General features: G+C 41.1%; 1 protein-coding gene across 1 annotated transcript in view; it reads left to right on the plus strand.

The window, feature by feature from the left end:
• The window catches only part of RGSL1 (regulator of G protein signaling like 1), a 1,267,980-nt gene that overhangs the window by 219,323 nt on the left and 1,024,815 nt on the right, over nucleotides 1-23,842 (plus strand). Inside the window, exons 5-7 of the mRNA XM_044086788.1 lie at nucleotides 369-431; nucleotides 12,883-13,123; nucleotides 14,387-14,494. Of these exons, the coding sequence (XP_043942723.1) occupies nucleotides 369-431; nucleotides 12,883-13,123; nucleotides 14,387-14,494 (412 nt within the window). The remainder of the gene's footprint in view (nucleotides 1-368; nucleotides 432-12,882; nucleotides 13,124-14,386; nucleotides 14,495-23,842) is intronic.

The following is a 23,842-nucleotide window of genomic DNA, read 5'->3' on the forward strand; positions in this document are numbered from 1 at the left end:
GCCCTAGGCAAAAGGGCTTCACGGTGCCTACCACACCACCCAGTGCCCCCATCCTGGTCTATTTACACCAAAAGAATACTGGAAAAGCACCCCTGGTAGAGCGGCGCCTTAGGCAGCTGCCTAGTTGGCCTATGCCAAAGGTCAGCTATGTGCATCAGGGTCTAAAGGTTCTTTGTTAGAAAATGGTGATCACAAGGTCTTCAGCGGCTGCAGCAAGAACTCAAAACTTTTTGAATGCCTAACATGAATGATTGGAAGAAGTACCAGTTTGAAAGTATATGATTCATAATGCCAGGAGCATGAGTTAAAATGTTTACAGCGCACAAGTCTGAATGTGCACACAACTAACTTGTGAGTTTTCTTTTCAGGTACTTTACACACACTTTGATCAGTTTTTGCATGAAGAAGATACAACTTTCCTTGATCTCGTGGTAAGAAGTATTATGTTACTCTATCCTTAATTACCTAGTTAATGACAGTTTAGAGAAAAAAATGAGATAATCATTTTATCTATGTATAAAAAGTATAGAGCTGTCTGACTAGAACTTAAGTTTAATCACAAATTTCAGTGATTTGTGAATAAGAAAACAAAACAGAGAATGTCATAAAAGACATGAGAAAAAACAAGCTTAAAAGTTTTATTACATTTCTTTCTACCAAAACGCAGCTGCTTTCATTTATTTAACGGTGCAGATGGTAACTGTTTCTTAATATTGCAACTGAAAGAAACCAGAAGAGGATTAAGCAAGCAGTAATATCAAAGGGAATGGGAGGTACAGGGAAATAATGGACTGCTCATGAACATTGTCAGTACTCTCTAATCATGGCAGGTCCATTATTTGCCTATTGTCTACTCTGGAGTGCATTACTGCACTTAGAATATTAAATATGTGTTGTTATTTTACATTAGTTATATTATCAGTATACATTCTTCTTTAGATTTTTGATGTAAAATAGATGTTCTTCACATGGATCATTGCTGGAATAGCCTTAGCTACATGGGCCATATCCTGCCAAGGATATAGCTGGCCAACATTCAGGGCACCTTCCACATGCCAAAACCGTTATCTCTGAGTGGGTTAAAAAGTCAGGTTTGGGTGCCAAGCCCTACTGAGCTTTCCTGCTGTCAAAGAACGCACCTCTTGCAGGCATTTGGGGAGTTAGTCAACTAATGTTCCAGTGTTGGGCAGTTAAGTTCCCTTTGGGGAAGGGGGAACCTTCCACTTTACGTTTTTATGACAGAAGTTGTACTTTTGCTGTGAAAGAATAATTTTAAAGCTAGGAAATTTTTTATGGACTGTCACCTGACTTTTAATTACTTTTAAAAGGGGATGTCACTTTTTTACTTTAATGGTAAAAGTTGTTGAGACTAATTTAAAAGTAGATCTGATGTCAATTTTCATTCCTCAACAACTGGGTTTGGATCCAAACCTCGGATCTAACACGGCTGTTACTATAGCTCGTGGCCAATGGAAACTCTTGAGCTCCTCCATACCCATAATGCAGTAACCCCTAACAAACCTCAGATCTCATTTGCCGTTTTCGTGAATAGATGTGGTCAGCTTTGCTCTTGAGTGAATTTAAAGATAAGTTTTCTTCCTATTTATCCCTTTGTACACTTAGTGTATTTTTTCGAATACCATTGCTGGTATTTTTTTTTCTTAATTTTAATATCTTTTTCTTAACATTTTAAAACTTTAAAATATACATTTTGCTTTGTCTGAAACATTTTCTTGTTACACCATTGGTGTATTCTGTCATACCATTGTTGGTACTTTTTTATTCCTCCTTACACTTTCTAAACAAAAAAAAAAAAAATTCTCGCTATCTTTGTTTTTCAAAATGTCTGAAAAAAGCTTCAAAATGTGTAGGAAGTATGGCCATAAGCTGTCTTGTTCAGATGCTCATGGTCTTTGCATCTATTGTTTAAGCCCAGAGCATCTTAATGTAGAATTCAGTATTTACAAGAGATTTAATCCATGAGCAGTAGTGGACTGTAAAAATAAATTAATTCTAAAGAGACTCCTGCCTACTACATTTTAGGAAGCCATATCTGGGGTTCATCTCCCTAAGATCACCTCAAAGGAGGCTACAAAAAAGTTCCTGAAGAAGTAGGGATCTTCGACTCTGTCCTCAAAGGAGCCTCCACAAAAAAATAAATAAATAAATAATAATTCACGTCAGATCTAAAGCCTTTCGGCTGAATGACTTTGACAGGATCCCCTAAAACATCCTTGGATCCAAGTATGTCAGATCATAAATCACTTCCTTGGACCTCTCCCTCCTTAGACTCAGTGCTGTCTAGGGTCCCTTCTTCCTTCCTAGAGTGACAATGTTCCAAATCACCATGAATTGCTTCATCTTGTTCTTCTAGGAGTCTCACCAAAGCCGAAGTGGATAGAATGATGAGGACGTTTTTTTTTGGTGCAGATACAGATGGGAGTTCTCTCAGCTCTTACCCCTTCAGGTCAGAAAGTCTTGGCCAGATCTACCCCTCCAGGATCGGTTCCTTCTCCAGTTTGACTCTTTCTTTCGGAGTCCTTGGATTCAAGTTTGCTGAGACCATCTGGATTGGATCCAAGGATAGTTGTGTCCTTGGAACCAAGGGTTTCTCTGAGCACCCCGGCTCTGTTAAGTTCAGAACTGAGTGCCTCTCGGATCCATAGTGTCTCGGTCGGATCTGAGGTGTTGGAGTTGACTCCACAATTTTCAAAGCCATCTCTGCCCCTCAGAAACTTGGATTTGGACAGCTCATCTCCAACCTCTGCCTCAGGTGGATTGCCTTCAGGGCAGACAGAACTGTTGGAGTGAAAGTGTGGCTTCTTGTCTCCATTGCCTTCCTTCTCCCTGCGACAGTCTGCCTTTGAGGTAATGGAGAGTGTTCTCTGCTTCTGAGGAGGGGGGGGGTTCTCCTCCCTCGGATCTTCCTTCAACATCTCATGTGTCTCTGCACCTTGAGCCTCAACATTCGACTCCACAGGGACAGTCAGTCCAACCCCCCCCCCCCAAGCTACCCAGCAGGGTATTACCATTTCTTCCCCAGAACATCCCACCGAAAAGGTACCCTGGAAGAAAGAGTGCAAAAGAAGACAATTAGATTCCCCACAGGAATCTATCACAGAAGACACTAATTTTGATGAAGGGGAATGGTCCCTAGATCACCACCCAAAGACATCTCATTTGGAAATCCTCAAGCAACTGGGTGGTTGGTCTTCCCACAACCTTCCCTGGAGAAATCAGTGTTCCTGGAGGCATTTGGATCTGGCCCTTTTACCTCCTGGGCAACTCCACCTACTGATGAGCTCTCCTGCCCTGTACCTGGCTGCTGCGTACTCTGTTCGGGCGCTTGACCTACACCTTGTGAACCAGTACATCCCAGTACTTTAACACCAGAAATCACCCTCCTGGACGCCTCTGAAAACTAGTCTGAACTAGGAATTTACCCACCAGCTCCCTGAGAGACCAACCTTTTTTAAGACAGTGAAAGTATGTGCTGATACAGCTACCAGAACTTTGTACTAATATTTAATGTTGAAAGAATCTGCTAGGTTAGGCAAGCTTCCTACACAGGTTAGCCAGCAGCCAACAACCCCCCCCATTTATCATTTTTTCTTTTCTTTTTAGCTAACCCTTATATCCAGCCTACTCTCTCTCTTTTTAATAAGGAGCCTAACTCCCTCTCTCCTGTAGCCTGATACCCTTGTATGTGAACAGTTTGCTGCAATTAAGTGACTGGCCACTAGGTGGTGTCTTACCATAAGCTTTTTGCATATCAATTCCTACACCTATTTTCTTTACTATACCTCCCCAACCCTGTTTTCAGCTTTTACTCTTCACAGACTTACTCTTTTACCTTTCTCACCCTTGTTCTAGGGTACCTTTAACCTTATTCTACCTCTCTGACATCCGTACTTTCCTCTTACTAGCTTCTAACTCACTTCTACATTCTCTCACTTTCAGTCCTACCTGCAGAATTCTCCCACTTTACAGAATGTCATCCTCGATAGTCCACTCTCTTGTCTCTACCCGCTCCGTTCGCCCTTCGGGCTCACTCTGCTCCCCTACACTGCCCCCAATTCCCACCCTCCCCCAGTGGTCCAATATTTATTCCCCTATAGAGACATCCCCTGTACACCTACTCCAATCACACTAATCTCATCTTTATCACACCCAGCCTCAATCTCTTAAACACACCCCCTGATACTTTATCTCTCATCCCCTTTGGTAACATACACCACCTACTGGCACACATCCTAATCTACCTCTAAAACCTATCTCAACTTTAAATTCCCACCTCACCATCTATATTAAGTTCTTCTCAATCACGCCATAACAATCACAACTATTAATATTGGTCTGACTCAACCCCTCTACTCTACCCTCCTCCTCCCTTCCAAACACACTTTAATGCCAACACTAGCCATATCTCCAAACTTTCTAAATTTCACTTGCAAACCCAGCTACTTACTAGCTAAATATCATCGACTAGTTGACATCAAATATAGCAACCTAAAAACTAAATAATTGTTCAACTACTATTGTAAGCCTCTCCAACCTAAGCACTTTACATTCCTCCACTCCTTAATAGATGGGGACATTCATCCTAACCCTGGCCCAAACTCTACCCATACCAGTACAAACTGTAGCCCCCAGCCATCGACCAAACCTTCCAATTCACTCTCTATTGCTCATCTTAATATACGCAGTATCTGCAATAAAATAGCTCAAGTTCATGCCCTTCTAGATGTCCACCAGTTTGACATCCTCTGTTTATCAGAAACATGGCTAAAACCCACAATAAAAGACAATGAAATCACTCCCCCCAGGATATAGCATAATTCGACTAGACCACACAATCAAAAAAAGGTGAAGGAGTAGCAATTCTCTACCAAGCAGAACTACAAGTTAGCACTGTAAATCTTAACCTACCTTTAGACAATAATGCCGAAATTATTATCTCTAAATTCCAGCTTAACATACACAAAGCCATAAACATCATCTGCGCCTATCTTCCCCCAGGAAATAACAATAGTATACTCGAATGCATCCTAAATTGGCTTTCTTCTAACCTCCCTCAAGAAACCATAGTACTAGGAGACTTTAATATAGATTGGAATTCATGTAGCAGCACTAACCCCACCACCCTTATTAACCTTTATGGTTTCTCGCAAGCTATAAACTCCCCAACCAGAATAAATAAACTTAACAATAAAGAAAATACCTTGGATTGGATACTCACTAATAATCCTCATCAAACCTATACTACAGGAACCCTTCCAGATGACCTAAGTGACTATTCGCTAATATATATTATCAGACATAAAACCAGCCTAACTATCCCTAACACTATCAGAACAGTATGCTCCGAAAAACACTTTAACCCGGAGCTGTTCCAAACAGAACTTAAACAATGCAACTGGACACCTTTAAAATCTCTCCCTATAAATAAAGCAGTTGAATACTTTAACTCCACCTTCTTAATGATCCTAGACCACCATGCCCCAACATGCCATATTAGAAATAAAACTAAACCAGCCCCTTGGCTCTCAAATAATACTAGGCAACTAATCCTTCGCAGAAACAAATCCTGGGCAAAATGGTGTACTACTAAGAATCCTACAGATCACCAAACCTTTAGGCAACATAGAAATAATACAAAAAAGCCATCCTACTAGACAAAAAGAACTACTATCTCCAACTACAACAATCCTCCCTCAAGGAACCACAAAAATTTTGGACTAGTATTAACAAACTTCTATACCCAGGAGAAACCATCACCCCTAACCCTCTAGGCTCCAACCCTAAAAATCCAATACAAACAGCCAATGCCTTCAATTCTTTCTTTACTGATACTATCCAAACTCTTGCAAACCATTTATCCCCAATACCTCTAATCTGCCTACTCCCACTACCATCCCACCCCCCATTATTTCATTTAGAACCAATACCCGCAAGCTACATTTGCTCCCTACTCCAAAAGCTAAAACCTACCACCCCCTCAGCTGACAAACTCCCAGCAGAGTTCCTGCAAAAAGGAGATAAAGCTATTGCTTATCCCATCTCCATACTGATAAATAGAACCATGAAGGAAGGTACTATCCCATCTATCTGGAAAATGTCTCATATCATCCCACTACATAAAGGTGGGAACTCCAATGACTTTTCCAACTTTCGTCCCATAGCTCTACTCTCCCCACTTGCAAAAATAATGGAGAAGTGCATTCACAATCAACTTCTTAACCACCTTCTCCATCACAACCTACTAGCTAACTGTCAACGTGGTTTCCGCCCTTTCCACAGTACCACCACTGCCCTGCTATCCTTCACAAACTGCATCAACAACAACGGCAACAAAAATATTCTTTCCTCTGCAGTCTTTGTTAATTTATCTAAAGCTTTCGACATGGTTAATCACCAACTCCTTCTACACATACTGAAGTCCCTTTCACTTGACCCTCTATCTATGAATTGGTTTACATCTTACCTTGAAAACAGACAACAGGCTGTACTCTGGCAACATAAACTATCAAATCTTCTTCCTATCTCACTAGGAGTTCCACAGGGCTCCATACTAGGCCCTCTCCTGTTCTCCATTTATATCAGTGACCTTCATTTAGCCATTCCACTCTCCACCTGCATTCAATAGGGAGACGACTCTACTATAATCTGTTCAGCCACTTCCCAGGCCAAACTTCAGTCTCTTACACAAAAAGCTTTCAACACTGTAGAACAATGGTTCTCTAACTGTTGCCTCCTCCTCAACCCCCAGAAAACTAAACTATTACTCTTCACACCAACCCAAAAGTCCACCCCTCTACATTTCACTCTCACATCCAATAATGGTACTCTTATTTCTCCTGACCCAACCACCAAACTCTTAGGAATTAAAATTGACGATAACCTAAACTTTGATACTCACATAAATACCACTATAAAGTTAGTTAACAGAAAACTAGGATCCCTCTACAGAATCAAACCCTTTCTTACACCAGTAGCTAGGACCGCTATAGCCAGAACCCACTTAATCTCAACCCTACTCTATGCTTCTCCCATATACACCAACCTCTCTAAAAACAAACTCAACAAACTAGCTATATCATATAATAATATTGCTAGATTTGCTACCGGCTCTCCTTTTAGAACTCATCACTGTCTGAATCTAAAACAAGTAGGCTGGTTAGAATTTCTTAACCAGCTTCAATTTCACCAAATTACAATAGCCCATAAAACCCTGTATCAACCTAGCAACACTCCTATACTTTCTAGCCTCATTTTACCATATAATAACCTCAAGAACCTATGCTCCTCAAACAAAATGTTGATTAATACTACCAAATCAAAAAACTCAGCAGGCGACTCCTTGTTCTCTAACTCTGTCAGAAAAGTATGGAATCAACTACCACCTGACCTTACATCTCAGACCTCACTCCCACTTTTTAAAAGTAATCTAAAACTATTTCTCAATAACCACTGGTTATGCTCCTGTACCAACCCTGACTAACATTTTTCCTTTACTCTTATTTTCAGCCTACATCCACTACAATCTTCCCTACAATACCTCTATATACTATGTTCTGCATACAGATCTATCTTTATATGTATATTATTGTTATTGTTTACTTTGAATAGTATATCTATGTACAACTATTGAAAAAAAAATTTTTTTTTTATTTAATTAATTTTTGCTATTTTGTTATAATGTTTATGTAACAATGGTTGTTTCTTACTTTGTAAAGCTTATTAATTTTTTGTGTTTTCCTGGAGCTTTTCTCCCCGGGCCTCTACTGAAAATGGACATGTATCCAGTTAGACTAGCCCGGTCAACAAATGTAAAATAAATAAATAAAATAAAATTGATTTGATCTCTTAGTGGGCATGGAAGGAACCTGATGTGGCTGAACCTATCCCCAAGAGACCAGACCTAATTCTGGCACAACTGACAGGAAGGGAATTCTGGAGCAAGGGTGTACCAGTAGATGCCATGGTCATGGCGGCAGCCATGAAGAAGGAACTTCCGGTTGCGGAACTTCAGCAACTTTTGCTGTTAGGTCACTGAACTATTTGGCACATTTCACTAGGTTGCAAACAGATTTGATAAAAGAACTGTCAAATATTCTTTCAGGGACCACTACTGCTGAGACTCAAGCTTCGGTAGCCTTGCAGTTGGCAACCCTTCAGTCCATTTCAAATTTGTCCATGAGGCTTATCTCTCATGTAGCTGAGGATACCTCAAGGGCAACAGGTTCAGGCGTCTGAATAAGGAGGCATGCCTGGATGCACTTGTGTGATTTTGCAGAGCCTAAGTCTTGTTTTGTCAGTGCTTCCTTTGACAAATCTTCCGTATTTGGCCCCAAAGTGAAGGACACACTCTGCAGGTGTGAAAAAGATGGAAAGACTCTCTCTGCAGTAGGAGTACATTTTTTGACCCCTCAAAGAACCTGCTCTAGGAACCAATGAAGGGGACAGAAAATGTGGTTCAAGATGGTTCCCCAGAGGCAGAGGGGGAAATTCTAATGGAATCCACCACCCACACAACAGAGGTGTCCCACAAAACCAAGGGTCTAGAGACATGTTCTCAAACAGGTCCTACCAGCGCTCCTAAAAGGAGGCTTAATTATCCCCCTTTGGAGGCAATTAAAAGTCATTTATCTTTGCACCAGAGAGCCTGGCTAGATATAACAAATGATACATGGGTGCACAGGATTATTTCCAGAGGTTATGTAATACCCTTTTCAATTCCACCCCTATCCTAACAAAAGTTTCCCAATGTTCCACCCAATCAGAGGAAAGCAGCAGCACTAGAAATTCAAAAGGTGATAGAAAAAAGAATCATCCAAGAGGTCCCACCAGACTAGAGAGAATCTGGAACTTACTCAGGATTATTTTTAGTGCCAAAGAAAACAGGGGACTGAAGACCAGTTCCAGATCTCAGCAAATTGAACAAGTCAGTTCGACACTCAGAGTTTCAGATGGCCACAGTTCAGTCCATCAGACTAGGCAAGGATGATTGGATGTGCTTGATAAACCTTCAAGATGTGTACTATCACATAAAAATGAAAGGCAGTCCAAAAGGTTCTTATGCTTCTGGCTGGGAGGCAGTCATTACCAGTTCAGATCCCTGACATTTGATCTCATCACAGCCACCCAAGGTGTTCGCCAAATGCATGGCAATGGTGGTAGCTCACTTGAGACTACAGGGATTCCAAGTGTTTCTGTATTTAGACAACTGGCTCATCACCGCCCCTACCAGGCATCTACTCATAATAGCGAGAGACCAGGCACTCCGAACTTGCTCCCTCCTAGGAATTACAATAAATCGCAAATGCAGCCATCTCAAATACTGGAGTTCATAAGGGCAATTTCAAGACAGTATCTGCAACACCTTCACTTCCTCTAGCTGGAGTACAGACATTGAGATTCCATGTCATAAAAATTGTTCACAGCACAAGAATTTCAGCCTGATTGATTCTTCAATTCTTGGGGTCAGTATCAGTAGCCATAATTCTAGCCCCCCTGGCAAGATTTCATATGAGAATTCTTCAGTGGATGCTAGCATCTCAATGTTTTTTTCTTTATCAGTGGATGTCAGTTCAACTAAGGATAGCACAAACATTATACAAAGACATTATTTAAGAAAGGTAAGTATTTTCCATGTCATTGTATAATAGCAATAACCGACTTTGTGGTGTGATATATTGATGATTTACCCATGGTTGGCTTTATTTTATCCCTTGAGCTTCACCCTCATGATTAAACCACACCAGCCATGGGTAAATCTTCAGTATACCACACAGATGTCATTGGTTATTGCTATAATAACCCCCTACAGGTTTACAGGTGCCTAGGCACTTACTACTCTACTGATTCATGAGGATTCATGAAGATCTTTTGAATCTTAACCATACATTCCCATGAAGATTTTAGCCCTTATATTTTAAGTCCGAATAATATAAAGACAAGCAGGACATTTATGTTTCTCTGTCCATGAGGGGCATGGGTGCTAATCCAGAGGTGAATTTATGGCTGCCCATCCTTTCATCTGGATTATGTTTGGATAGTGTAAGGTCAGTATTTTGCTTTATGTGGAGAGGAGGGTGATTATATGAAGTGGTATTATCCGTGATACATATTTATTCCTCCCAACATATTATATTTATGTTGCAATAGAGATTTAGAGCCCTTACTGGACTTGCAAACGTGTAGCATGTTTGACAGGATAGGGTCTATTGAGGGTCTGTAGATGAGACAGAGATTGTCTTTCAGTAGCCTGTATGATACAGAGAAAAGGAACAAGACTTTGATCTACTATGCATAGTTTTTATGATTTAGGCCCTTGATTTTCTTAGTAAAAAACACAGTGGGCATTTAAAGTGAGTCAGATGTTTGGGCAGGTACATACAGAAGGGAGCATTATACCCATTGATCAGCATGGTGAGTGCTGAAGACATTTGAATTATCACATCCCTGGATGTGGATGCCATACCCTTAATAATACGTTGGGTAATAAAAAGGACTTTATTACAATAGTTGATACATGGTCCACATAGTTTTTATGATGTAGGCCCTTGATTTTCTTAGTAAGAAAGCATTGTGGGCATTCAAGTTGTAAAAGATATTTGGACAGGTACACACTGAATGGGACATTATACTCAATAAACAGCCTGATGAGTGGAGAACTCAGTGGAATTATCTAATTTTTGGACCTGGTCGCTATACTCTTAGTAATAACTTGTGAGCTAAAAAGGACTTTCTTACAGTAGTGAATACATGGTGATTGAAGGACAATTCATTGTCCATAGAAGTTCCCATGGATCCAAGCTTATGGATCAATTTTTAGGGGTCTGTTGTCAGTGTGATAGTTACAAGGGATGTCTTGTCTGTCAAAAGATACTATTGTACATTTCATGGCATTTAGTTTTAATCCATAGTTTTGACACCAGCTATGGATTTGGGAAATGCCCTCTTGAAGAATCTTGTTGTCCTCCTGGGAGTTTTTGACGGCACCAAATTTACAGTCATCTGGAGACTTGGTCAGCCATAAACTCTTAACAGTAGCTTTGACCTATGAGAAGTAAATTCCATAGAGGAGTAGCCCAAGGACTGATCTCTGAGGTACACTGTTAATGACAGCTCTTTTGGAGAAGGTAGAGTAGCCCACCCTAATTTCTTGGATCCTATTCATGAGCCAGTTCACTAACCAACAAATTACATTGGGATTAACATTTAGCTGGGATAGTTTATCTATGATACTTGTGTGTGGGATGGTGTTGAATGCCCTTGGGGGTCAAGATATGCTGTGGGTGATTTACCCTCATCCGGTGCTTCAGTAACCCTCTTGATGAAGTCAACAAGATAAAGTAGGAGAGATCTGCCCTTGACAAATCCAAACTGGCTTGGGTTGAGAGATTGCAGGTTACTTATATTCTTATTCATTAATTCCTTAATGATCCTATTTTTAGCCTTACAGATGAGGCTGATCAGACTTATGAGTCTGTAATTTCCTAGGTCCCTTGATGCCTCATCTTTGTGCAAGGGGATGACAGTTACTGTCCCCCATTCATCTGGCACAAAACCTGTTTGATGGCTGACACTGAATAACCTCTGTAGGGGAACTGACAGGTCCTGTTTCAAGCTGGCCAATAGGCAGCCTTATATGTTATCCGGCAACTTAAAAGTAGTGTTCTTTGCCTTGGATAGTGCCTTGAGGATTTGTTCATGAGAGATTTGAGGAAAGGTGTTGATGTAGGTAGCAGATCTGGGAATGTAGGATAGGAAAGGGGGTGAAGTTAGAGCTAAATTTAGCCACTAGTTCCCTTTTAAGTTTAGCAATATATTTTTGTGCCTCTTGAGAGTTACATTTTATTTTATATGCAAAGAGTTTTTTTATTTTTCAATAGTTCACCCTCCCATGTGAGATCTATGAGGAACCTGAGTCACTAATTAAAATCTGGTCAACTGAGCTCTAGTCAGAACTTCACCCCTCTACAAAATTGAAAATAGCTACAAGATTTTATGTTAGTGTCAGCAAACATCCTTGTCTGTGATTGATGAGCATTTAGTGACTAGATTCCTGTTGCCATCTGTCTCTAATTCTGTTATTTTCCTCTGACTGCTGTGTTTTATCCATGGCAGTACCCCAATGAACGTCACATTTCTGTAGGCAAATTAGTAAACATCCCAAAGACTAAAAATAAATTTATAACTTTGTTTCCCAGTTACTATGGAAAACTCTAGAACAGATTCACACACAACCTTAGGTACATATCTAAACATAATTAATTTGAGTCCTTCATTAAAACAAATAAATAAATAAATAAATAAAATATTAACTGCAATCTAACTGATCCTTCAACTGTAGAATTACCTGGATTATGCAACTTTTTCAAACAGCTCAGTATTCTGTCGTCTGTATTTATATTCTCCATTGTCAGTCTCATCTGCACTGTTACTGTTTTGCACCGTTCCAGTAAACTCTGACTTCTCTGCTAGGTAGATGCAGTAGTGGTAGCTCATCTTCCATGCTTATCATCTGACAGTCTTTGTAGAATATTAAATTTTATACATATGGAGATTGTTAATCACAAAATGTATCCTCATTTGGTTACCTTTGTCAAGGACGGTATTTAATCTGAGTAGATAATTTTGTATAAATTATTTTCATCATTTGTTCTAAGTGTTTGCATGACCCTGTTGACTTGTCATTTACTGTTTTCTTTGTAAATTGAACTATAGATAATATTTCCTCCCAGGACTCTATTGAAAATGAAACTTCCAGGTTAGGATAGTGTATTAAATCAATTATAGTGCAAATGAAAGTAACTTGCAAACTGAAGTTCATTTTGTACGATTATTTCAAAATTCATTTTTTAATTGTTTTTTAAGACTCATACAAAAATTGATGGCAGCCATGAAAGGCAAGGGAGAAAATCATCTTGGAACGATTATAAGGTACCTAGCCAGCAAGTATGGCGAATCAAAGAAGCCCTCATTCTTGGCTGGGCCTGTTCAACCATTGAAAAGGTGGACTCACTTACAGAAAAACAATGGAAACAGCTGATAATGGTAGACCTTGGAAATGGAGGATCAGTCCAGATGGCACCAGAACCAGTTGTCAACCCAACTGGTAAGGAATTATGCCTGTAGCATAACTTCAGCCAGTGACCTTACTGAAGACTTGAAATGTATTTGTACCTCTGTCTTAAGAATGAAAGTACACAACATGTGGAGATGAATACTCTGTATAATGCTGTATAAGCCTTAAAAAAACACTAATATGCTGCAACAATTTACATGCCTGTGGAACAATTCTAGACACACAACAGCATTATATAACTTATATCCAGAGCAAATGGGTATAACTTCAGGTCTAAAACTTAAAACATTTTCAAGCTTAGCTGTGGTACTATGCACATATTTAACATGCCATTCATACACTATCAGTAAGCCCTTCATCCATTTCAGGGAGCATTGTTCAACATAGTCTAGGTGAAAAACAGGATACAGTTTGCAAGGGATGTCAGTTAATTGTAAATTAACTTAGCCACACATGCACAGGCACACACACAAGCACACACACACACGCACACACACACACACACACACACACACACACACACACACACACACACACACACACACACACACACACACACACACACACACACATACACACATAACCTGGTGCCCCTCTCTGGGTCTGTTTACACCATCCATTTTACTAGAAAAGTGCCCTTGATAGAGCGGCACCCTAGGCAGCCACCTAGTTGGTCTATGCCTAAGGCCAGCTATGAGTAAAGTACTACACAATATGATTGGTTGCTTTTGTTGAACATTTGTGTCATGGAATGGGGTAATATGACTAGATATTCAAATAAACTCTAAGTGTGGCTGCATTTAATTTAGATGCATGACTAGCTTCATTCTGTAAAACACAGAAAATTTAAAACAAATACACCCAATAATGTTGGGTAACACTTAGCTAAAAGTACTCATTTATGAATCCCAGTTAGTCATATGACCTGGAGGAAACCATCTAATCATGTCTTCACCATGCTGGCTTGTTTGTCATTCAACCTAAGTAAATCCTTTTCTTATTTGTTTTTCTGCATTTTCTTGGTTCTTAGGATCACCAGTATGTTCTTTTAACGTGTTCATTTCATACAAGCAGGGCTGTGATATTTTTGATTGATTCTTTCTGCTGGGTTTTACATTTGTGCAATGAATTTTTATCGCTACTTTTGAACCAGTAATTACATGCAATTCTTCTTAGGCTCTGGGAAGTCACTGTTTAGCATACTTCAGTTAAAAAAGTCTTATATGTAAGGTATTTAAGAAGTGGGAATTTTGTTACACTGCAACTAGCTTTGTTTTTTTTCCCTTATTTCAGACTATAAAAGCATGTCCTTTGATGAGTTAGCTTCAAAGTACCCTAAAATTGCTGTGGAAAAGCTCAGTGTAAATTATCAGCTTTACTGTCAGAGGATACCTCATGCAGGTAAGAATGGTTGAAATGACAATGATAGATAATGTAATAAGTAAAGCTGATATGCTATGGTACAGCACAGGAAATGCAGGTAAATGGATACCACTTCTTAGTTTGCGTTTTATTTCTGCGAGTTATTACAGTATTTATTACAGTTTTTCAATTTTTTATTAAAAAAATGTGGGTATGCTGTGCTATTTATGTAATTAACAACTACAATCGGCATGGCTGTCTTGTGTCATAGTTTTAGTTTAGCTGTTTTGAATACTTGAGTACAATGCAAAAAAGTATGTATTAATATATATAAAACAAGTGTAACATGTTCACATACAGACAAACCATTCATTAAAAACACAAAAAAAAACTAGCCAAGCAAGAGTTTCCACTGTGTGATATCTTAAACCTTCTCTAATGGAGGCCACAGGATATATGCAGATGGCACCTTAAGAACATCAGGTATTTCTACTTTATGCCTTCTGAATGTCCATTACTTTTTAAACTCTTTATGGTTACATTCATGCCAGTAAAGACAAACCCCAATAGCTGTGGACATGCATGTTTCAGCCATTTTACTAACCTCATCAGCACAACACAAGTGGAATGTTTGGCTGTAGTTCAGAAATATAGTCTTTACACTCAGCTGGTGCCCATAAACATTAAGGTGTCTGTAAAATATCTCAGCATCCAAACCAAAGGGTAAAAAGGTCACACAGGCAAACTATTCAGTAAAAACCTACAAGAAAATACCAGCCACGCTAGAGTTTTCAATGTGTGATACCTTAAATTTCCTTAATGGAGGCCAATGGGATATCTGCAAGTGACCCCTTAAGGGCATCAAATGTTTCATCTACATGGCTTCTGAATTTCCATTGCTTTAAGTATTTATAGTTACATTCTGAAATACTTGTCATCCCTCTGCATCCTCCACACCCCCTTGCTAATTATCTATACTAAATCTAAGATCTTACATTCTCCGGGGAAATGGAATATTCCCTGATGTGGGGATTGTCGAGCTTGCACAACTGTCAGCCTTCTGCAGTTGACTTTCGTGCTGTTGACATTGATTGAGGTGTTACCTTATACAAACAAATATGTGTGTGTGTCTCTCTCTTTATATATAAAACACCCATAGATGACTGCAAAAACATCGACTACATATGGTTGAAAAAAACAGAAGTCAACATCATATTATGCATGCACTGAGACAGCCTTGGCACATGCAGTTTCAGACTTAAAAAAATATATATATTGTTTTTTGCAGGAAGGCCTGGTGAGGTGGTGGTGGGGTGAACCCTACCAGGCTCTCGTTTCTGGGTCCAGGCGCCCTGGAATCTGGGCGCAACCCACTCCAGGAACAGTGTCAGGTGGGAAGTTTGACTGGAGTACTACACCTCGCAAAGAGTAATGATGCAGGTGTACTAAGGTGAGCTCAGGAAGGACAGAAACCTCCTGTGGAGTAGAAGGGCAAAAGCTTGCTTGATCTTGATTTTCGACATAAGTACAGACCATGAAACTGGGGCCTCATGATCCTTCTGGCTTTTTGGGTTTTAGGCAGGAGGTGTCAGAAAAGGTTACTACAGGGGTAACTGGCTTATGGCACCCAAGTGTTCATAGCAACATCACTTTTTGATCCTTTGATTATGGCTCTTCCTGTCTTTGTGAAGCAGAATTCACTAAACGTTGGATTGTTCACCCACTAATAGGGAAAGTGAGCTGGGATTAGACTGATTCAAATGTTTGGTGTATGCCACCCACACCCCCTGCTAATAATAATATATATATATATATATATATATATATATATATATATATATATATATGTGTATATATACATATATATGTATATATATATATATATATATATATATATATATATATATATATATATATATATATATATATACTAGCTGTACCCGGCCACACGTTGCTGTGGCTCAGTCTGGTTAAATGGAAAAGAAAGAAAAGAGAAAGCGCACGTTTCTAATATGTTTAATTTCACAATGCTTGTGGGTATACAATATTTTTTGTTGTTCCATTGTCTGTGCAGATATAGAGATTGTCTGGTTTGCCGACTCTAGAACATGCAACATATAATTGTCCCTGTGAGAAGCAATCTGTGTGCAGATCTAAACCGCACAATTCTAAAGATTGGCCCTGAGCTTTGTTGATGGTGATTGCAAATGCCAATCAAAGTGGGAATTGCAATCTCTTAAATTGAAATGGCATATCCGTTGGAATCATAGGAATGCAAGGAATGAGGACATCTTCACCTTTGAAAGGTCCTGTCAAGATTGTTGCTTCTATGACATTGCTCATTAATTTTTTTACTGCAAGCCGCGTGCTGTTGCAAAGCTTTGGCTGGTTGATATTTCGCAACATGATAATTGGCACGCTGATTTTTAATTGCAGCACGTGCAGTGGCATCCCTGGCAGATCGAGTGAATTCAAAAATTCTGTTGGATAATTAACCGCTTCATCTGCTTCCCAACAGTGTCGACGGACATGTATGTGACTGCCTCGCTTTGAATGTTAGACTGAATAATATTGTTAAGTTCGTAGACGTCTTTGTTCTTGGCCGCAAGAATAGCTCGTTCAGTCAGCCAATCGTGATTCTTATAATTGGTTTGAATATTGGGAAATACTTTTTCAACCAATTCTTCTTTTGACGTCACTAAATTGCAGAATTTATGAGGCAATGAAATTCGTCCTGAGCTCAGATCAACCGGCACCTTTCTGTTCCCAATTTCCAGCAATTGATGTGAGAATATCTCAGCTGATCAATCATTTTGCAGCTGGACATGCATATTTGTAGTTAATTTTAACATCTTTATGTGTCGCCACAAAGTAGAGTATTTCAGGCAAGCATTTATTTCATCCGATGGTGTCGATCGAGGAGAACGAAGCAGATCTGAAGCTGCAGAACGCGATCGCCGTGCTCACAGCCGTGCACCCTCAAGTCTGGCTGCACGTCGCTCTGCTGCTTCCTCGGCACGTATTTGAGCCATTCTTTGTTTCGCTCGTTCCCTGATGCCCATTCTTCCTCAATTTGATTTGCAATTACTCATCACACTGCTTCCGCTCCGCGAGTACGACGACCTAAGTTTGATCTTCTGTGAGGCATTATTTGGATGAACTAAAGCAAATCGATTGCACTGAAAAAGAAGTAAGAAAGTTATAACAAAAACATATAAAATTGCATATTTGTATACAAATATATAGAATCCATAGTAGGTATATAAAAACACGCGCGTATTCGAATGCAACATGTGACATCTATATAATAGTAGGTATATAAAAACATGCGCGTATTCGAATGGAACATTGTGTGAAAATTTCAAAGCAATCGGTGAAGCACTTTCAGAGATTTAAGATTTTGAACAAACAAACATTTACATTTTTATTTATATACATATATATATATATATATATATATATATACACACACACATTAACTCCAAGATTGCAGAATCCCTGGGGAAAGGGAATATTCCTCTACCCAGCGATTGTCGATCTCGCATTCCTGTATTTCAACTGCGTAGTCGACTAGATAACTGTTGACTTGACCTACACTCAATAATTTCAGGTAATTACACACACAGACAACAATGCTACAACCTTCTGTGTCACTGGGAGCCTCCCTGCCCTTAAAGGTTTGGAGAACTAACATATTTTGACTTTGTTTTATTATAGCTACCTTCTGAAACAAATAGCACTACTTGAAAAGATAACATTGTTTGTCACTGAAAGGCATGGCTGCAGATTCTGGGTTCATAGGTTCTTAAGGCCAAGGAGACCATTAATAGTCTCAGTCATATCATCCAATAATAGTGAGTAAGAAAAGTGAGCACAAGGAGTGCTGAGGATCACGACGATGTAAAAAATCTGTTCTTTTTCCACAAGCCGCTGTAGTACAATGAAAACTTTTAATGTTATGTAGTCCTATCTCGCCTCCATTATTACATGTGGGTTCAGAGCTGATACTCGGCTCCGACTCGGCTGCTTAGAAAGCCTGAAAACTTCTGACTGGCTCGTGGCTAACAGGTATCCCATGATGCATGTGCACATTCTCCAGATCTCGTTTGCCACGTCTTCAGTCGGAAGCTTCTTTTGGTTGGCCATGCTTAAGTGATTTAATTCTTTATTATTCTGCTTGTTAGAAGTTTTTGACTTCATGTGAAGTGCTTTTCTTATTGTTGTTAGCCTTATTGTGATAACCGATTGTGTCAATTTAACCAGTCTTGATTTTTTTTTTCTGCTATAAAATTTTGGGCCTGTTGGCCGTTTTTGTGTGTGTTCCCGTGAGTGTGTGCGTTTGACTAAACCGTTTCACTTAGAGGTATTAGTCTGTTCCCCTTTCCTTTTCACTAGGTCGTTTAAGTTAGAGAACCTAGTAAAACTTCCCTCGGTTGTGTGTTGTGAAAAACAGGGCTAGATCTGTTTAAGTTAGAGGATCTAGTTCCTCTCTTGTTGAGTAAGTGTGTTGTTTTTCTCTTCAATCGCCTATTGAGACTGCCATTATGTCGAAAGAACATAAAGAGCATAAACAGTCGGGATTTAAAAAGTGTATTAAATGCTGTCAAAAAAATGTCCATCACTGATGGACATAGTGTCTGTATGTACTGTTTAGGGGCCATACATCTTCAAGAGACTTGTCTTTTTTGCCATTCCTCTAGTCCTAGAGTACTCCAGGAATGGAAGAATAAGTTGATTTTAAAAGGCTTGTTAAAACCTTCTTTCGAGGAAGACCTAGCCAGTTCGTCCTCCTCTGCCAGGTCGCATTTTTCCAGTAAAGATAAGGGCAAGACCTCCAAAAGGCCTTCTCCAGCCTCAACTTCTGTCCATGAACATTCACAGAAGTTAACTAAATCAGAGATGGCCTCTGTCTCTTCGGCTCCACTGTCCTCGGAGCCGATCGAGATTCTGGACACAGACATTGCAGTGTCAGCACCCAGTGCTTCGATGCTGATCACTAGCAGTTCTCTTCGGAGCCGGTCTATACACATTTCACTGGTCTCCCCTACTTTAAAATCACCTATATTACAGAGAGCGAGGTCTCCAACACTGTCCTCAAGATCCTCCAGGAGCTTTTCTGAAGAAGACATCGAGAGAGTGGTGCTCAGACTCCTTAAGTCATTGACCTTGCCAAAATTTGTATCGGCTCTGAACACCTTTGGAGCCGATGCTGTCAGTACCGACTACAGTGGTGTCCTCGGCTCCAGCACCCCAGGTGGTTGTCTCGGAGCTGAGCACCACTCCGACACTGTTGGCCCTGTCCGAAGTGTCTAGGGTCCGAAGCTCTTCGGTCGGGCCCAAGGGGGACACTTGGAACTGAACCTCTTCGGTGCTGAGTGTTCCTCTTGGTGCATCAGCCTGAGTGAGCTCGGACCCTACATCATTCTCGGTGCCAATTCTTTTGGAGCCATCGGCGCCTACGCTCTCCTCAGAGCCGGGGCGTTGTTTGGAGCCGGAGGAATCGGTTCATGAAGATGAGGAGCACGTTGGATAGTTCATCCATACCACATAGGAGTACCGATGCTATACTCCCTCAAGCGCCGACTACTGTCTCAGCATCCTCTCTCCCCAGGGATGGTAGAGACTCACAGCCTCAGGGCTCCTGTTTGGGTGACCCGCGATCTTCCAAGACCTCCCCAGAAGACCCCACTGAGGAGCCCCCTCGGAAGAGATCATGTAAGAGGAAACATATAGACTCCCCTGATGAGTCTGTCACATCTGACACTGACCTCGATGAGTCGGAGGGGTCCCCTAAGTCATCCTCTGAAGATGTCTCCTTTGCAGACATTTTGGAGATCCTCAGGCAGCGAGGCAGCTGGCCCACTGTTACCCCTTCCGATGAGGAGTCAGTGTACCTGAAGGCTTTTGGGTCTCAACCCTCAGCTTCATGGGCGTCTCCTCCATTTGATGAATTGCTATATCTCATGAGTCAGAAGGCATGGCAGACTCACGATGCTGTGGAACCGGTCCCCAGGAGGCCGAATAAATTTCTCTCCACCCCTAAGGACAAAGAGTTTTTATCTAGGGATTTACCTGTTGATGCCATGATGGTGGCAGCGGCCACTAAGAAGGAGCTAGCAGAGACTTCTTCTTCTATCCATCCACCTAATAAGGAATCCCGAAAGATGGATAGGTACGGGAAGCGTATCTTCTCTTCAGCGGCTTTTACACTCCGATCGCTGAACTCCGAATAAATTTCTCTCCACCCCTAAGGACAAAGAGTTTTTATCTAAGGATTTACCTGTTGATGCCATGATGGTGGTGGCGGCCACTAAGAAGGAGCTAGCAGAGACTTCTTCTTCTATCCATCCACCTAATAAGGAATCCTGAACGATGGATAGGTACGGGAAGCGTATCTTCTCTTCAGCGGCTTTTACACTCCGATCGCTGAACTATCACATTTTATGAGACTTCAGAGACATCTCCTAAAGAAGTTAGGAGATACTCTTAAGGGTACCTCGACTGAAGCAGTCCCATCTACAGTGTCGGCTCAGTTGGCTACCCTCACATCTATTGTTAACTCCTCCATGCGGCTGATCTGATATGCAGCTGATGGTGTGAGTAGGGAAGTGGGTTCAGGAGTCTCATTAAGGAGACATTCCTGGATGCGTCTATGCAACTTTGCTGAGCCTTTTAAGTCTACATTCACCAATGCTACCATGGATGGATCCTCTCTTTTTGGACCCAAGGAGAAAGATACCCTCACCAGGTGTGAGCAGGAAGGAAAGACTTTCTCTGCCGTGGGAGTCCGTTTTACCGTTCCTTCTAGACATTACCCTAAAGGTCAGATGAGCAGCAAAATGTGGTTCAAGAAATCACAGAGAGCTTTCCAGGACACACAGGGTGATTCCTCCTTCAGAGGCAGGGAGGAGGAAATAATGGTAGACGTCGCCCTAGAGGCAGGGGAGGCCCACAAATTCAGGGAGGTCACGATTTCTTTCGTGACCGTCCCTATCAGCGTTCCTGATGTGGAACCCGACTGTACGTCTCTGGAGCCGGTCGGGGGTCGCCTGTCCTTGTATCCAGAAGCCTGGCTAAATCTCACTCGAGACAAGTGGGTACAAGACATTATTACCAGAGGTTACTCTATACCCTGCCCAAGCAACAAAGACCTCTGAAGCTGAAATGCAAACAAACACCAATCACAACCAATGTGTCACATAGTTCACAACACCAGTGTGCCACCCAGCAACAGCCCCTAAGGCAAAACAATGTACCTAACACTTTAGTCATAGGTGACTCTATAGTCCGGCACACTGATGTCCCTCTCACCAGGTTGAATAAGGAGAAAATTACAGTCAGCTGCCTGTCGGGTGCCAGGATCCGCCACATAACGCATGCATTCAAGTCACTCCACAACAAGTACAAATATGACTCTGTCATTGTCCATGTTGGAGTGAATGACTTGAGACGCACCTCCCTGGACTACATGAAAAGAGACATGGAAGAGCTCTCGGATCATGTGGCCCAGGCAGGTATGACCCTAGCCCTGAGTAGCATCCTGCCTTCGCCCAGAATGATACCACAATATAAGGATAAAATGATTGACTTCAACAATTGGCTAAGCTTATGGTGTCATTCAAAGGGGATCCAGTATCTGTCTGCCTGGGATGACATGACTGACAGACCACGATGCTTTGCCAGAGATGGTCTGCACCTGTTGCCCCTGGGATTCAGGTTACTGGCTAAGGCTCTTGCCACCCCTATAGTGCCTTTTTAGGCAAACTTCAAAGGACAAAACCACCACCGTAACAGGTACAAGCATGCAAAATCTGAAGGTAATGCTACTCAATGCTAGAAGTCTAAACCTCAAAATGCACTCTCTCGAGGCACTCCTAAAAATGGAGAACATCGATATCTGTGCAGTAACTGAGACCTGGTTCAAGGCTCCAGAGAGCACCCCTGCAATACCAGGCTACAACTCTTACCACACTTTTCGGCCACCAAACCAGGACCGAAACACTAAAGGTGGAGGAGTGTCAATATTCACCAAGGATATTCACACCACCAGGCTAGTTGGCCAACACAATGTGTCTGAAATTCTCCAAGTGCAACTAACACTAGGTAAGACTGCAATCCAAATTGTAGCTTGCTACAGATCCCCCACCATACCCCAAGATTCTCACTACACCTTTCTAAACATACTGGAAAATATTAAGATAGAACCAAACACCCTAATACTGGGTGATTTTAACTACCCTGACATTAACTGGGAAAACTACTCATGTCCCAACACCTTTGCGCAACGGTTCTTGGAATTCATAAATTCCAATGCCCTGGATCAACTAATCCATAGTCCCACCAGGGGCTCCAATATCCTAGACCTGGTCATTACCAACATGGGAAATCAATGCTCCTTACCTATGGTCACCTCCTCGATAGTCAGGTCTGACCATAAGCTAATCACCCTTAACATCCACATCCCACCCCCACCCCCCAGTAAAGAAACCACCACAAAAAACTTCTCCAAAGCCAACTTCATGCTACTCAAGTCAGAAGTGACAAACTTCATGACACCCATGCAGACTGGAACTGAAAGTTCAACTGCTGAATCCTACACTAAGGCACTGTATGAGCACATCCACTCATGCATGAATCGTGCCATCCCAAATAGAACCAAAATGCTCTCATCCAAAAAAAGGAAGCCAATCTGGTGGTCCCCTGCCATAAACAAACTTTACAACAAAAGGAAGAAACTTTTGCAGAAAAGAGGAAAATCCCAGGATGCAAAAAACTCCCTTACTAGCCTCAGTAAGAAACTGAGATGCCTCATAAAATCCTCCAAAGCTAGTTATGAAAATAAAATGGCCAAAGATTCCAAAGGCAACCACAAAGCATTCTATAACTATGTCAAGAATCTAAATGGCAGTGCTCAGATCTGCTCTGAGCTAAAACAGAATGGCATTAAATATACTGATCCGAAGGATATTGCCAATATCCTGGCAGATCGATGCAGTGCCAACTTCACCCCCCTCTCACCCCCTAAATGGCCCATCTCAATACCGGAAGATTGCCAAATTCCAGTAATAACGGCCACACAGGTACAAAACGCACTCTCTAAAGCCAAGAATACAGCATCCATGGGACCAGATGACATCCCAGGCTGTGTACTACGTGAACTACAATATGAACTGGCACCTCACCTAAGTGTCATGTTTAATCATAGCCTCACCTCAGGTTTCATGCCCACTGAGTGGCGCACAGCTACAGTTATCCCAATCCACAAGGGGGGATCCACCTTGGATCCCGGAAACTACCGTCCCATCAGTCTGACAAGCCTTATCTGCAAGGCCATAGAGCGTATTATCATGGAACTTATAAACAAAGACATTGGCAACCTTCAAACAC

This window comes from Protopterus annectens, chromosome 10.part0, assembly GCF_019279795.1.
Source record: "Protopterus annectens isolate FY-2018-M chromosome 10.part0, PAN1.0, whole genome shotgun sequence".
Classification (NCBI taxonomy): Eukaryota; Metazoa; Chordata; order Ceratodontiformes; family Protopteridae; genus Protopterus; species Protopterus annectens.